Here is a 15,190-nt window from a genome sequence, read left to right as displayed (position 1 = left end):
AACAAATCACGATGTAACCTTTGAAGTTGGCCCGAGCAGACTTCAGAATTGTGTGTGCGCGTGTGTCGTGCATGTGTGCATTTGAGCGTTTATTTGCTTGCAAGTCTGTCAATGTGAACTGCAGTCTGTCCTACCTCCATGGTGCCGTCCTCAGATCTGTATGTGAGGATGTAACCGTCGATGTCGGCCAGGGGGGCATGCCAGCTCAGGACTGCAGAGTCTAGGGTCACATCTGTAGCCTTCAGATCCTTGGGGGCATCAATGTCTATAATGTAGGTGAGGCGACAAGACAGAGTTGAAATGGACCAGAAGTGTAATGTGTGTTCACACTAATTTGTTCAGTCAGTCAGTCAGTTCGTCATTGTACAGTACGTAATTTACTTATTTACGGTTTTCAAATGCCAAACAAAGAAAAAAAAACATTGACTGATTAATAGATTCATTCATTCATTTATCCATACTGTCATTCATTAAACTGCTCTTGAATTCTTGCTCATTAAGTGCAATAAAGAATGAACCTGTGGCCGGTATGTCAGGGCCATTGTGATTAGAGAAAATAAAGAGTTGGGTTGAACTGTTTCTCAAACACAGAAAATAATTTTGATGGTAATATTTCCTTCTGTCAAATCATTTATAACACATAATCGCAGACATGCACTGTTCATGAATCAACAGTCCTGTCACCAAGAGATTAACACATTGTTCCATCTCTTCTTCCAACCATTATGTGCCTCCATAGATAAAGTGGACGTTATTCTCTCCAGTGATTGTCTGCTTCATTTAACTGCTGTGGGAGATTATTAGTCTCCAACAGGCTCTGGCTGTCAACATGAAGCCCCAGGGAAGATGATGTGTCCCATACATGAGGTTGTACAGATGGTTATTACCTCGGTTATCTCCCAGAGTTAAGTGGCTTGCCCTCTGCACTACAAAGTGCAGGGTGTAGTGTGCTAGGGCTCAAACTCTCAAAGCTGCAGGGATTCTGGTGATTATCCAATAAAGAAGAATGTAGCACTGCTACCTTATGTCTGGTATAGATAAACCACGTTTTTTTGACCAGAGGAAGGTTTTAACCACTTTAAACCCAGCATGCCTAGCCTATTCTGGTGGTGAACATTCACCAAAACATAGCAGATGAGCTTGTAGATCAGCTATTTGTGGCAAAGAGATTCGGTGTAGATGGAGAAAAAAAGCCTGTTTCACATCTAGACTATAGACTAGAGGGTTTACGTAGTTAAGAGCTACTGGATGAAGAGGACGACAATTGAAAATGACAGAATAGAAAATAGAAAACAGAAAATTGACAATTAGATTAAAAGAATTCTATTGAAGTCAATGTTGCTTTTAGAAAAGTTTTGACTGGCTTATTTATGGGGCCTGTTATTAGGTTCTGTAAAGTCACAAGCGTAACAACACTGGTTTTTATGCATCCCAGATGACCTCTCCTGGCACAATGGCTTCCCTATCCGAACCTGGCCCCCGAACCTGCCAGTAGCGCCGGCTGCTTCTGATGAGTTACGACGAGATGAGTTTATATTCCACGACTCCAGTCGCATGCTGTCTAATTGAAAGAGATGCCGCATTCACTTAGAGCTCCCAGATGATTTTACAGATGAGCTGGCTTCCCATCATAACCCTTAGCACCATGTGCTGACACCACTGCTCCTACACTGCACACGTGAGTTACGACAAACAACCAGTGACCTGGCACGGCTTGTTGGGAGCATTTCCTCTCCTGCAGCTGGTATAGGAGGTTCAGCTCTTCATGGGAGTGAAGTTCAAGTGAAATACTTGTGAAAGCCATGTGCACAGCAGCATGTATAAGCACCATGTATGCCTTGTTTGGTGGAAGCTAAAACAAGATGATATGTTACTGTCCGAAAGTCATCAAAGGTCTACGTCATACAATAATGCAGCGGATGTTTGATGATCCTGTTTTTAATTGAACTTAGTTTAGTACTAAGTTTCAACATAAAGACCTTTAAATCTTGTATTCCCATCTGTTTGTAGAATTTATCATTTTAGATATAATTCACGTTTTCTTTTTTAATTAATTTTTATCCCACGATTTTGTAACCCATTTTTTCACCCAGTGTCAATTATCTAATGTAATCATGGGCGCTACACTTCCTCTGCCAACCTGGGGGGGCAGCGGACTGACCTCATGCTTCCTTCTATGCATGGAGTCCAAGCTGCTTCTTTTCACCTGACAGGGGAGAGTTTCCCCGGCCGGACGTAGTGCGTGGAAGGAACACGTTATTCCGACCAGTTCCTTTCCCCTCCATCAGGTGCCCCGGCTGGCCAGAGGGAGGTAGTTTTAGGGACCAGGATTACTGCATGTTTTTGTGAGGGTACCTACCCTAGGGCACACGAGGAGAACATGCAAACTCCACACAGAAAGGCCAACCCCGCCTCGGGTATGGGCACTGATGACGCGGAGGAGGGAACACGCCCCCAGCGCCCACGGCGTCCCCAGCGGGAATCGAACCCAGGACCTTCTAGCTGTGAGGCAACAGCACTACAGAATGTGCCACCGTGACCCCAATAATTTACGTTTTCTGAGTGGTTGTGTGGTGTGAAGCATAATATATTCCTGTTCTCAAACAATATTAACCTGTCTCCCCCTGTGTAGAAGTCTTCCTGCTGGCCTTGTTCCCCCTGACAGCCCAGACGTAGACAGTATAGAGGACTCCAGGCTTCAAACCAGTCAGCCTGTATGAGGCGCTGTCAGGCCCCACAGAGATCTCCTCACTGGAACCCTCAGCAGAACTGTAGCTCAACACGTAGCCCTCGATGTCTGCCTGGACTCGATCCCACGACACAAGGAAACTGGACTCGGTCTCTTCTCTGGCCAAGAGGTTAGTAGGAGTGTCCAGCTCTAGAGGGAGATGTTAGTGGGTGAGGTAAGGCAAGTACTAATGCAAACTACAAGCTACAAATGATGTTTCATTTCCTATTGCCTTGAAATGAAAGCATTTGTCATGCAGTGTCTACAACAGATCAGATCATATAAAATTATTCTGTTTGCATGATCTTTTGCAGCTGATGTTGACAAATCTAAATCTAAATCTAATCACTGTAGACTACAAAACATACCAATGGATTAAGCCAAATAATTCTTATTGTTATCAGAATCAACCTGTCTCGCCCTGTGAAGTGATATTGCTGGACTTGTCCCCCAGATAGCGGGTCCGATCAGTATGTGATGGAATTTGGTTTTAAATTTCATAAATCTTGTTTTGTTTTTGATCATTTCAACCAGAATTTGACCATAGTTGCTCATAGAAGACCACTATCAGAAACTATCAGATTAAAGACCTGTCTCCCCCTGTGTAGAAGCCATCCTGCTAGCCTTGACTCCCCTGACAGCCCAGATGTAGACGGTATAGAGGACTCCAGGCTTCAGACCCAGTAGCCTGTAGGGAGAACTGTCAGGCCCCACAGAGATGCCCTCAATGGAACCCTCAGCAGAGCTAAAGCTCAACACGTAGCCCTCAATATCTGCCTGGACTCGATCCCACGACACAAGGAAAGTGGCCTCGGTCTGTTCACTGGCCAAGAGGTTAGTAGGAGCGTCCAGCTCTGCATGGGGAGTTATGGTTAGTTAAAATGGTCAAGTAGTAGAACACCAATGCAAGCAAAGTCATTTGAGCAACAGGATTATTTTCACCTAATATTCATCTATAGTATATACAACTGCAACAGGAGTTCAGTCTCAGGCAAAACTCTGTCTGGCATTGTATACGGCAAAGTATGCTGTCAGCTGTAACAAGTTTAGAGTTTTGGCGAAACTGAGGTTTGCCACTGCTGCTTTTAGTTATGACCATATCTGTTGGTCAGACCAGCAATGGAACATGATGTGACCGCTCCAACATCTGCTGGGTTGGACTGGGAGAGAAGATAAAAAAGATATGCCCTTCATCCCAACTCAATTCATGAAATTAGGCCTGCTTATTTTTATGCATTATTTATTAACCACGACGACTCGTTTTATCTCTATATGGGACTTAATGTCTTTTAGATTTTACTGTTACATTCTTCATGAATATATTTGACTTAATATGACTTTAGTTATAGTATATTGTCTATATAAATCAAGTTATTTTTGTTATGGCATGAAGTAAATCTATAATGCAGATGGATGCTACAACCACATGCTCTCATTCCAACTCTTGGCGGTCGTCTTGGTAGTTTAGCTTTACAACTGTGACAAATTTGCCATTGTATGCTACAGTATGACTGCTTTAGCTATGCTACATAAACAGTACAGTAGCTATGGTCCGTTTGGATAGATGTGAATATTGTTATAGCAGTCTTTACGCACCCAGAAGGGTTTTTTACTACAAAGTTCATGCACAGGGGGCGATTAGGTTATGCAATGCTCCCAGCACGTTTCTAAATGTGCTATGTATTTCATGTTGTCATGCTGTATTGCTGCAGTAGGGACAAGGGAGCATGCATGCCCAAAGTAAAACAATACCACCAAGCCAAACTGTATTGCTACAGACAGTATATACTGTTTGCTTGTTTTTTCTTTTGAGAATTTCAACCAGAAATTGGCATTCTTGTCTCCCCTTCCAATCGTTGCGGGACTTTTACAGAAAGAACATAGAGAAAAGGCAACTATAAATCAGGCTTTAGTTGCTCAGATCAGACCATTGTCCTTTTAGCAGAAACGATCAGATTAAAGACCTGTCTCTCTCTGTGTTGAAGTCTTCCTGCTGGCCTTGTTCCCCCTGACAGCCCAGATGTAGACAGTATAGAGGACTCCAGGCTTCAGACCAACCAGCCTGTATGAGGAGCTGTCAGGCCCCACAGAGATCTCCTCCCTGGAACCCTCATCAGAGCTATAGCTCAACACGTAGCCCTCGATGTCTGCCTGGACTCGATCCCATGACAGAAATAAAGTGGACTCGGTCTCTTCACTGGCCAAGAGGTTAGTAGGAGCGTCCAGCTCTGCATGGGGAGTTTATATGGTTAGTTGAATGGTTAAGTAGCAAAACAATGCAAGGCAAGCAATTTCATTAAACAATTAAGATGTGTTTGGCCTGGTTTTCATCTGCACAATTGCAACGGGATTTCAGTTTCGGGCAAAGCTCTGAGACTGCCTGGCAATGTACGCTACAGCGTCCTGCTGTAACTAGATTAAGTTCTTATTTTTGGCATCAGTTGAGCCAACTGAGGTTTGCCTCTGCTGGTTTTAATTTTAACTGCATCTATTGATCATCCCAGCTGTGGAATACACTGTGGCCACTCAGAATCTGTTGGGTTGTGAGTCCGAAAATTGACATTTTAAGTATAGCCTATTCTTTTACTCCCTTTCAGGTTTTTGTAATAGCCCAATTTATCAATTTACAGTATAGGCCTGTTTATTTATTTTTTATCTAAGTATAGACTAGAGTATGATAGTCTGTTCCATTTCTTGATGTGAATTTAATGTTTATTATCTCCTTTAACTATAGCTCCTCAATGGCCTCATTGATTGATTTATAAATCTCATGGTTTTCTATTTTAAATGTACCGTCTAAATTAATTTTACTTAACATGACTTTAGTTATAGTGTAGTTTCTATTTAAAAATCATTTTTGTAATGGCGTGCCATACATCTAGACTGTAAAGATCCATGAGCTTGGCTATGACCGCATCCTCTCACAGTTAGAAGAGCCAGGTAGCCACTATTGACAATTTAACTTTACAGCTGTGACAAATTCGCCATGAGATAGAATGACAGAAGATGGATTTGCTGTGACTGTTGGCTGCGACCACTGTTTAGCTTAGCTATGGTCAAGGTGATATGTTGCTATATTGCTGCAACAGTGATCATGAGTACAACACTGCCACCAAGTCAAACTACATATATTGCCATCACCATATCCAATAAATGTAATAACGAGTGATTCCCATCGACAGAACCAGACTACAGTATGTGTTGCCTACACAGGCTTTGAATATTACATGGCGATAAAGTGACGTAATATATTTTCTAAACAAGGTAGATTTTTGAATAGAAGCATCAACGTGTCTGAATGAGGCATCACCAAAATAATAGCTTGATGTGAAGTCTTCACAGATGCATTTTCATATTGTTTATTTATCATGCTGTCCCTACATCCCTTGCTGCAGGTCTGATCCGAATTCTGGATCAAATCTAAAATGGCTTAGGGTCAGAAATGAAATCCTGTGTTGTTTTGGGGAATTTCAACTAGAATATGGCCTTAATTGCTTAAATCAGACTATTGGAAGCGGAAACAGGCAGATTATGGCAGATTACATTTAGAGACCTGTCTCTCCCTGTGCGGAAGCCATCCTGCTGGCCTTGACTCCCCTGACAGCCCAGATGTAGACGGTATAGAGGACTCCAGGCTTCAGACCCAGTAGCCTGTATGTGGAGCTGTCAGGCCCCACAGAGATATCCTCAATGGAACCCTCAGAAGAGCTATAGCTCAACATGTAGCCCTCAATGTCTGCCTGGACTCGATCCCACGACACAAGGAAAGTGGCCTCGGTCTGTTCACTGGCCAAGAGGTTAGTAGGAGCGTCCAGCTCTGCATGGGGAGTTATGGTTAGTTATGAAAATGATTTAGTAAAATACCAATGCAAGCAACTTCATTTGACCAACAGGATTATTTTCACCTGGTTTACATCTACACAACTGCAACATGATACGCCAGCTACATAGCCAGTATTCATTTGGACTTGTCTATTGATCAGACCAGCTGTGTAATAAGCTGTGACCACTCCAAAGTCCTGTATTGTCTTGTACAAAGAGTTGTACTGAGTCCGAAAAGTATCTAAAATATGTATTCCTTCCTTAATGGGTTATTGTGTATTAATCAGACTCATTACCCAAAGCTCCTTATTGTATGTTTTATGTATCTCATATTGAATATATTTGATTTAATGTGACTGTATCTATAGGTGTATTTTCCTTTCAAATCAAGATAAAGTAGGCAAGATTAACAAAATGACACCATTCAGAAATTCCGCAGTGCCTTTCAGAACAAGGTTTAGACATTCTTGCACCTCAAAGAAGTTTTAACTAGCTGAAGAAAGTTCTGACAGAACAAACAAACACCTCTGTAATAAGCCTATCTCACAGAATTTCCCTGCCCCCTTAATACGCCCCCTTTCGGGGTTAGTGGTGATAGCGTGACGTCACTCCATAGACGCTACATGTTAACAGAGGTAATTTAAGAAGTCTACAACTTTTGTTTTCTCAAGGTAAGGTTTGTTCTATCTGTTCGAGCTGATTTACCATCTTGTTTGCTTCATAATAATATTGGTCTGTCACATTTTTACATTAGAAAATGTACTTAGATTCTCCAGAGAAAAAAACGTGTAAATGATAATGTTAAATGACACCACTATTTACCGGAAGTGGGCGTGGAAAGCGGGCTGTGAGATAGGCCTATCCCTCTCTGAGTGACCATGTATAGACACAACCCAACACAAGAAATGGCAAAACCTCCATTGCCTCCCTGACAAATGTCCCAGAGGGATCCAGGTGTTAAAACCACTAGTTCCAGTGTTGGCTGTACACTGCTTCACTATAGTATATGGGCAGAGTGGCTGGGACCTGGCAGTAGCCTAGAACACACTTTTGTTAGATCTGAACTTTCTTTGGATCGACAATCCCTTTTGAAACCAGAAAGAGATCTTGTTCGGTTGGACTACTGTATGTAGCTGCCTTTAGCCTATCACTCCTAATACATACTTAGAAAATCTTGGAGGTCCAAGAACTGCCGAAACTAACTTCGGCAAGGCAATATGTTTGTTTGATTTCTCCGCAATGATGCCATTTAGTTAGTTTTCAACTAGAATTTGGCCTTGTTTGCGTAAATCAGACCATTGTCTTTTAGCAGAAACTGGCAGATTAAAGACCTGTCTCTCCCTGTGTAGAAGTCTTCTTGCTGGCCTTGTTCCCCCTGACAGCCCAGATGTAGACCGTATAGAGGACTCCAGGCTTCAAACCAGTCAGCCTGTATGAGGCGCTGTCAGGCCCCACAGAGATCTCCTCCCTGGAACCCTCAGCAGAACTGTAGCTCAACACATAGCCCTCGATGTCTGCCTGGACTCGATCCCACGACACAAGGAATGTGGACTCTGTCTCTTCTCTGACCAAGAACTTAGTAGGAGCGTCCAGCTCTAGAGGGAAATGTTAGTGGATGAGATAAGGCAAGTACAGCTGCTAATTCAAACTACAAGCTACAAGTGTTCTTTCATTTCCCATTGCGGGGAAATGAAAGCATTCGTTATGCAGTGTCTACAAAATATCCAATCATAGAAAGAAAGGTAAGTAGAGAGAAGAGGAGTGGTTCAATGTTTAAGACACAATCACAGCTGAAATTAACAGATGCCTAATCATCGAATACTGATTAGGTATCTGTCAATTGACCATTAAACCTAATAATTCTGATTCTTATTAATATGAACCTGTCTCCCCCTGTGTAGACGTCTTCTTGCTGGCCTTTTCCCCCCTGACAGCCCAGACGTAGACAGTATAGAGGACTCCAGGCTTCAAACCAGTCAGCCTGTATGAAGAGCTTTCAGGCCCCACAGAGATCTCCTCACTGGAACCCTCAGTAGAACTGTAGCTCAACACGTAGCCCTCGATGTCTGCCTGGACTTGCTCCCACCACACAACGAAAGTGGACTCGGTCTCTTCTCTGACCAAGAGATTAGTAGGAGCATCCAGCTCTGGAGGGAGATGTTAATGTTTGAGGTAAAGCAAGTGCAGCTACTAATGCAAACTACAAAGTACAAACTACGAGCGTTGTTCCTTTTCTCATTGCAAGAAATGAAAGCAAATTGTCATGCATTGTCTCTACAACATATCCAACCCTAGAAAGGTGATTAAATGGAGACAATTGTTACCATTTTAAGACTACACTGCAGCAGGGATACCTAATCATCGAAGACCTGGAAACTTACCAATGGATTAAGCCTAGTCACTTTTATTTAGATCGATATTAACCTGTCTCTCCCTGTGTAGATGTCTTCCTGCTGGACTTGTCTCCCCTGATAGCCCAGACGTAGACAGTATAGAGGACTCCAGGCTTCAAACCAGTCAGCCTGTATGAGGCGCTGTCAGGCCCCACAGAGATCTCCTCACTGGAACCCTCAGCAGAACTGTAGCTCAACACGTAGCCCTCGATGTCTGCCTGGACTCGATCCCACGACACAAGGAAAGTGGACTCTGTCTCTTCTCTGGTTGAGAGGTTAGTAGGAGCGTCCAGCTCTGGAGGGAGATGTTAGTGGGTGAGGTGAGGTAAGTACAACTACTAGATGCAAACTACAAGCAACAAGTGTTGATTCTTTTGCCATTGCAAGGAAAATGACCCATTGTCAGCCTTCTGATTGCTCGATGACCGACCAACCAGTAGGCTCCTTCCGCCTTGTTCGCCCCTGCAGGTTCCGCCTCCTTCTGATTATTTATGATAAGTTTGCTAAAGATTAGAAAAATATCCAGTTTTGTGGGGGAAAAAATAAACAAAAACTAAATAAAAACCTGTTGTGCCCAGTCACTACACTGCACCCGAGAAGGCAGAGATGTTCCTTTTTACTGAGGCCAAGTTTAAATTAAGAATTACTTTACTTTACTTTAGTATGGATCCCCATTAGCACTTGCAAAAGCGTGGCTATTCTTCCTGGGGTCCAGAAATTGAGTACATTATATCAATACGAGGCACAAAGAGGGGCAGGACCACGGGCAGGACTTGACAAAGGGTCATTTAAAGCAACTGCCATGCATTGTCTACAAAAATCCGATCATTGAGAGGTGACTTAATGGAGACAACAATTGATTCGGTTTAAAGACCGAGCTGATATTGACATTATCAACAAATACTGTAAAAACTTTCCAGTGAATTAAACGCAATCATTCTTATTAATATTAACCTGTCTCTCCCTTTGTAGAACTCGTACTGCTGGACTTGTCTCCCCTGACAGCCCGGACGTAGACAGTATAGAGGACTCCAGGCTTCAGACCAACCAGCCTGTATGAAGTGCTGTCAGGCCCCACAGAGATCTCCTCACTGGAACCCTCAGCAGAACTGTAGCTCAACATGTAGCCCTCAATATCTGCCTGGACTTGATCCCACGACACAAGGAAAGAGGACTCTGTCTCTTCTCTGGTCGAGAGGTTAGTAGGAGTGTCCAGGTCTGCATAAGGAGTTAGGGTTAGTCCACACTACGCATATGCAAACATACAGCAAAGCAACTACGTTTGTATAAGCTACTACTAATGCATTTTAATAGAGGGTATGTGCATGCATAAATTGAGTGGAAAATCGAGTGGCAACGTGAGTTGAATGTCATTTAATGTTGTTTAATGCAATCAGATAGGACTTTTCTGATTGGATGTATGGGCTGTCAAGGCCAGAAAGTAGTTTTTTTGCCACTCAGTAGGCGTTCCCGCATAACTTCCGGGTATGATGATAACGTCACGCACATACCCTCTTTAATATCTGCTGAGTTGGTAGGGGGAGGTTATAAGGTTTCTTGTTGTTATCAAAATATAAATATCTAGTCAATGTCATTTTTCTGAGAAGTACTGAATGATGCTGTATGATACTTTAATCTCCATGTATGCTGTCAGTGTTATCAATGTATCACATTATGCCACCTGGAGAGCCTAAAGATGAATCTGGATGAGCCTTAGATCCGGCCCAGCTGCCATACAGGGTGATCCATGTTCCCAATTCATTGATTTCCATTTCCATTTGCCAGAGAACAGCCAGACGATGGTGTTGTCATTAGGGGTCATGCTGGTGAAATCACAAGCCTCTGCTTGGTACAGACACAATGCAGAACTTCTTCTACTTTTATTTTTCAAAATAGATTTGAAAACGGCACTGACTGAGCAGTGGGCTCAGTCAGTGCCTAAAAACTCGACAAACCAAATGTCTCACACAACTTTGTCACCATGTTGCTCTTCCACTAACACATACACACACACACATACACACACATTTTGCTACAACAAAACATACAGTATGAAAGGGGAAAAAAATAGTTTTGCTTCCTAAGGTGCATACCGGTATGTCACAGTTCATTAGGCCCAACAATTCTACAGGGGAAACTTGCACATGCGCACGCACACGCACACGCACAAACACGACCACCACCAGCATCCAATAAAGTGGGTTTCAAACCAATCTCAGATGTGAGCATCTGTGTGGAATCCCGCTGTTTGACTTATTACTCAGGTTATTGGAACTAGCATGCGTGCTTCTCACGTTTTCTCACTGAAATAACAGCAGAGTGAAGAAACATACTACAAAGATTGAACAAAGACTGGCAAAGACGTCGAAAGATATAGGAAAAAGGGGAAAAGTGCATGTATTGTTTTCCCGCTCCGTTTTAGCTTGTTTCTTCTGATCTAAGCCTCGTCCACCATGGGACAGTTAGGCTGACAGAAAAACTGATAGAAAAGAGGCCCTCATTGACAGTGGCGTGCACAGATAGACACTAGGGGGTGCTAGAGCACCCCCTGCCCTTTTGGCAATGTGCCCTTTTGGGAAAAAAATAAAAAAAAACTTTTTTTTGTCTTCTTTTTTTTTGATTTTTCAAAAATAGCAGACCTACAAGTTCATAGCGCGCCACTCGGTGGCGCGCTATGAGCTTGTAGATCTGCTATTTTTCAATAGCTAAAGCATAACATAATGCTAACACCAAAAGGGGTTCCCGCCCAAAATGGATTAAGGCAACCGGCCGGTTCCACGCGCTGCACAAGGTGCCCTTTTTTAACTTGAGCACCTGCCCCTCTAAATGTCTGTGCACGCCACTGCTCATTGACCAGTGATTACGAAAACAGACACACACACACACGCACGCACGCACGCACGCACGCACGCACACAAACACACACACGTCTTTGACAGAGAAATGAACAATGAAAGTGATCCCTTTGTCATTTCCCTGTTCAACACAGGCTCTACAATAACATTATATTCTGACTGTTCGCTGAGTGTAAAAACTTGGGATACATGCAAATCAGCCTTTTCCAAACCACAAGCGTCTCTTGACGCCTTAAGAAATGTACACTCAGTGCACAGCTGGTAACCATCCTAGCTGAAAGCCAATTTAAGAGACGGGAGAAACGCTTTCGTTCGCTATTGGTCCTTTTAGTCAGCGTTGTTGTGTGAGCTGCATTCTCTCATGGACATCTGACCCCAGGCCCAGAGTCAAACTGCTTTGAAAGCAGCCTCTCAGTCTAATTATGATAAAGTCTCTCTTCAACTTAAAGTGGAGGTTTCCCTTTTGGCAGGAAAGTGCTTCGGGTACAATATCTACCTCGAATGCTTTCAAATATTTTCCATTTCTGAAGAAGAGGAATGAAAAAATAAGTCTATAAAGCTCTATGGGAAAAGAAAAATAATAACAGACACATAGCCTACTGTACAGTAGGGACATGAATGTCTGTTATTTAAAATCTATATGAGGTGAGTAGAAAAAATACGACAACAACAAAGTAAGAAGCGGAGAGACTGAGCATCTCTCCATCTACCTTAAAACATAAAAAAACATGCCACCTGGGAGCATTTGATGAATGGTCAGTACACAGGTCATCCTGTGCACATGTTCCCCTGCTGAATCAATTTGCAGGGAGACTATGCGTGAGTGATTTATCATTGTAGACATGCCGCCGTGTGTTGTTGCGGGGTAAGGTTACGCCTTTAAACGTTACATATTACGGAAGGCCCGCCAGTGGGCGTCCTCCGCTGTAGTTATAAGCAGCCTATTGGAGCACCCCTGCCCTTTGTCCACCTGTCCTGTGGTGCAGCAGTTTACCTGTCTCTGCCTGTGTAGAAGACTTCCTGCTGACCCTGTCCCCCTTGACAGCCCAGATGTAGACGGTGTAGAGCACTCCAGGCCTCAGACCGAGCAGCCTGTACGTGGAGCTGTCATGCCCCACGGAGATCTCCGCGCTGGAGCCCTCGACAGAGCTATAGCTCAACACGTAGCCGTCGACCTCTGCCTGGATTCGATCCCACGTTACATAAGCGGTGTCTTCTGTTACCTCAATAGTGACTAGGTTAGTGGGCGCGTCGATATCTGTTTCAAGAAGAGGAGAGGAGGAGGACAAAAAAGATTGTTGTGATATTTGCTGACGATGTCAAAATCGGCACAGATGTTAATAGTACAAATGACAGAAGAGAACAAACAAAACAGGAACAAGTAGAGAGAGATAGATGATATGTTGGGGACAAGAGGTTAAGGAATGGTTCTGTCGTCGATCCAGCTATTTAGATGTAAATTTGTTCCAGAATACCCATCAAAGCTCTACTGTATTAGAATCAACTGCAACCCCCGGAATAAACACTGCATTTCATTATGTTCCTGCTTGCGGTACACCATAAGCGTTCCATTGTGCAGACACTGACGAGCAACAGAAGGTTCAGCTGGCAGATACTTCCTCAGATCCTGAATTGCGATGGCAGAACGTGTGCCATTTGGTGAGGACGTTTTTTTTTACCCAGACATCTTTCAGCACCATGAAGGCAAACATCTGTACTTGAGGTAACAGCTGCCCTGTTTGTCAACAACAGATGCTGCCCTACCAGGACGCGTCTGCTTTATGCAGAAGCGTTTGAGCCCTAGCTGGTGTTTGAGCTCCATAGGCACACCGGGAGCGCGGGAAGACCAGGAGGCTTGAGTCTATAACACAAGGCCTCTGTTTGTGCAAGGAAGCCAGTGAGGGTAGAATATTAGAGACATATGGAGGAGACAAGTAGTGTGTGTGTGTGTGTGTGTGTGTGTGTGCGTGCGCGCGTGCGTGCGTGCGTGCGTGTGTTTTGAGGGAGAGGAGTGAGAGGGACACAGTGGCAGAGGCTTTACACAAGATGAAGGGAATGGTGCAGTGAAGCAAGCTCGCAGAGACACACACGCGCGCGCACGCGTGCACGCGCACACAGACACACACAAAGAGAAGGAAAGAGAGACCGAGCGGAAGTGAGAAGAAATGTTAAAGCAATCATCATTTAGGGTTATTCCTCGGTGGTTCGGTCAAGGTCACTGTGCTGTCTGCATCATGAAAACTGATTAATGATGCATTCAGGGAGAAGAAAAAAACCTCTCTCTCTCTCTCGCCCTTGTGGCTATAGTGTTGGGCAATCTGTCAGCAGCTCAATGCAAAGTACAAGATGCATCACAGAGCCAGAACATTTTCAAGAGCAATTTATAATCTCTTACATCATATTAGGGTTGAGTGTTGTCTGCAAGGTCTTAAGAGAATACAAAAAATGAAAGCTTCCTTCAATAGTGTTTTAAGTGAGCACTTGTCAAAAAGCATCACATCATAGAAACACTCAGTATAAACACACACACACACACACACACACACACACACACACACACACACACACACACACACACACACACACACACACACACACACACACACACACACACACACACACACACACACACACACACACACACACACACACACACACACACACACACACCCCCCCCCCCCCCCCCCCCCTTGATAGCGGACAACAGACAAAGTGACAGGGAGCAACTAGCTGCAGGTTGCCGTCCATCTTACTCATGCAGCTATAAGAACGTGGACAACCTCAATGCCATATCCTGTAACCATTTATCTAAATGTGGTGGCCAAGGCAGTTTGAGCACTATAAAATAATAATGCAATTCAATGCCAACGGCGCTTTGTAATTCCAAACATTAGTTTGTAACAAATGTGTGTCTCACTTTGGATGCATGCGGTACTATATATATACCAGAAAATCTGATCCAGGTCCTTTCTTATTGTTTGTATTTGCCTATAGCAAGAACCCTTCTTGCTTCTACTGCGTTGCTTTTGCCCCCAACGTCGCAGCATGATGGATAAGGTTTGCCAGACGTTCCACCACAGTAGCTGCTTCACGACAGTGGCTACTAGACTACAAAACAACACTTGTGGCTTTGGCCATGTGGAGAACAGCTTATCCATTATGGGTGGCATGCTCAGCACAGCACCCGCCAAGGGAGCTACAGCAACAGACCGTTTTTCATAATTTACACCCTGCTAGCCTTGCTGTACGGTACCAGCCGCAAGTATCTGGAAGGGGCTTTGTGGAGATGCATGCCGATGGTGTGCTGTTTTTCTTGGGGTTAGACAGTGATGGGTGACGCGCACGCACGCACGCACATGCACACGCACACGCACACACACACACACACACCA

General features: G+C 43.9%; 1 protein-coding gene across 5 annotated transcripts in view; it reads right to left on the bottom strand.

Moving 5' to 3' along the window:
* The window catches only part of tnn (tenascin N), a 57,773-nt gene that overhangs the window by 11,016 nt on the left and 31,567 nt on the right, over positions 1–15,190 (bottom strand). The window contains exons 9-18 of one of the 5 annotated variants that reach the window (XM_079529161.1): positions 12,793–13,056; positions 9,898–10,161; positions 8,975–9,238; positions 8,434–8,697; positions 7,882–8,145; positions 6,282–6,545; positions 4,693–4,956; positions 3,319–3,582; positions 2,615–2,878; positions 135–265 (exon numbers count right to left, since the gene is read on the bottom strand). In XM_079529161.1, coding sequence (XP_079385287.1) covers positions 135–265; positions 2,615–2,878; positions 3,319–3,582; positions 4,693–4,956; positions 6,282–6,545; positions 7,882–8,145; positions 8,434–8,697; positions 8,975–9,238; positions 9,898–10,161; positions 12,793–13,056 — 2,507 coding nt within the window. The remainder of the gene's footprint in view (positions 1–134; positions 266–2,614; positions 2,879–3,318; positions 3,583–4,692; positions 4,957–6,281; positions 6,546–7,881; positions 8,146–8,433; positions 8,698–8,974; positions 9,239–9,897; positions 10,162–12,792; positions 13,057–15,190) is intronic. The other 4 variants (XM_079529162.1, XM_079529163.1, XM_079529164.1 and 1 more) reach the window with 4 other exon arrangements.

This window comes from Electrona antarctica (genome assembly GCF_951216825.1).
Source record: "Electrona antarctica genome assembly, chromosome: 19".
NCBI lineage: Eukaryota > Metazoa > Chordata > Actinopteri > Myctophiformes > Myctophidae > Electrona > Electrona antarctica.
This window is presented reverse-complemented; position numbering and strand designations above follow the sequence as displayed.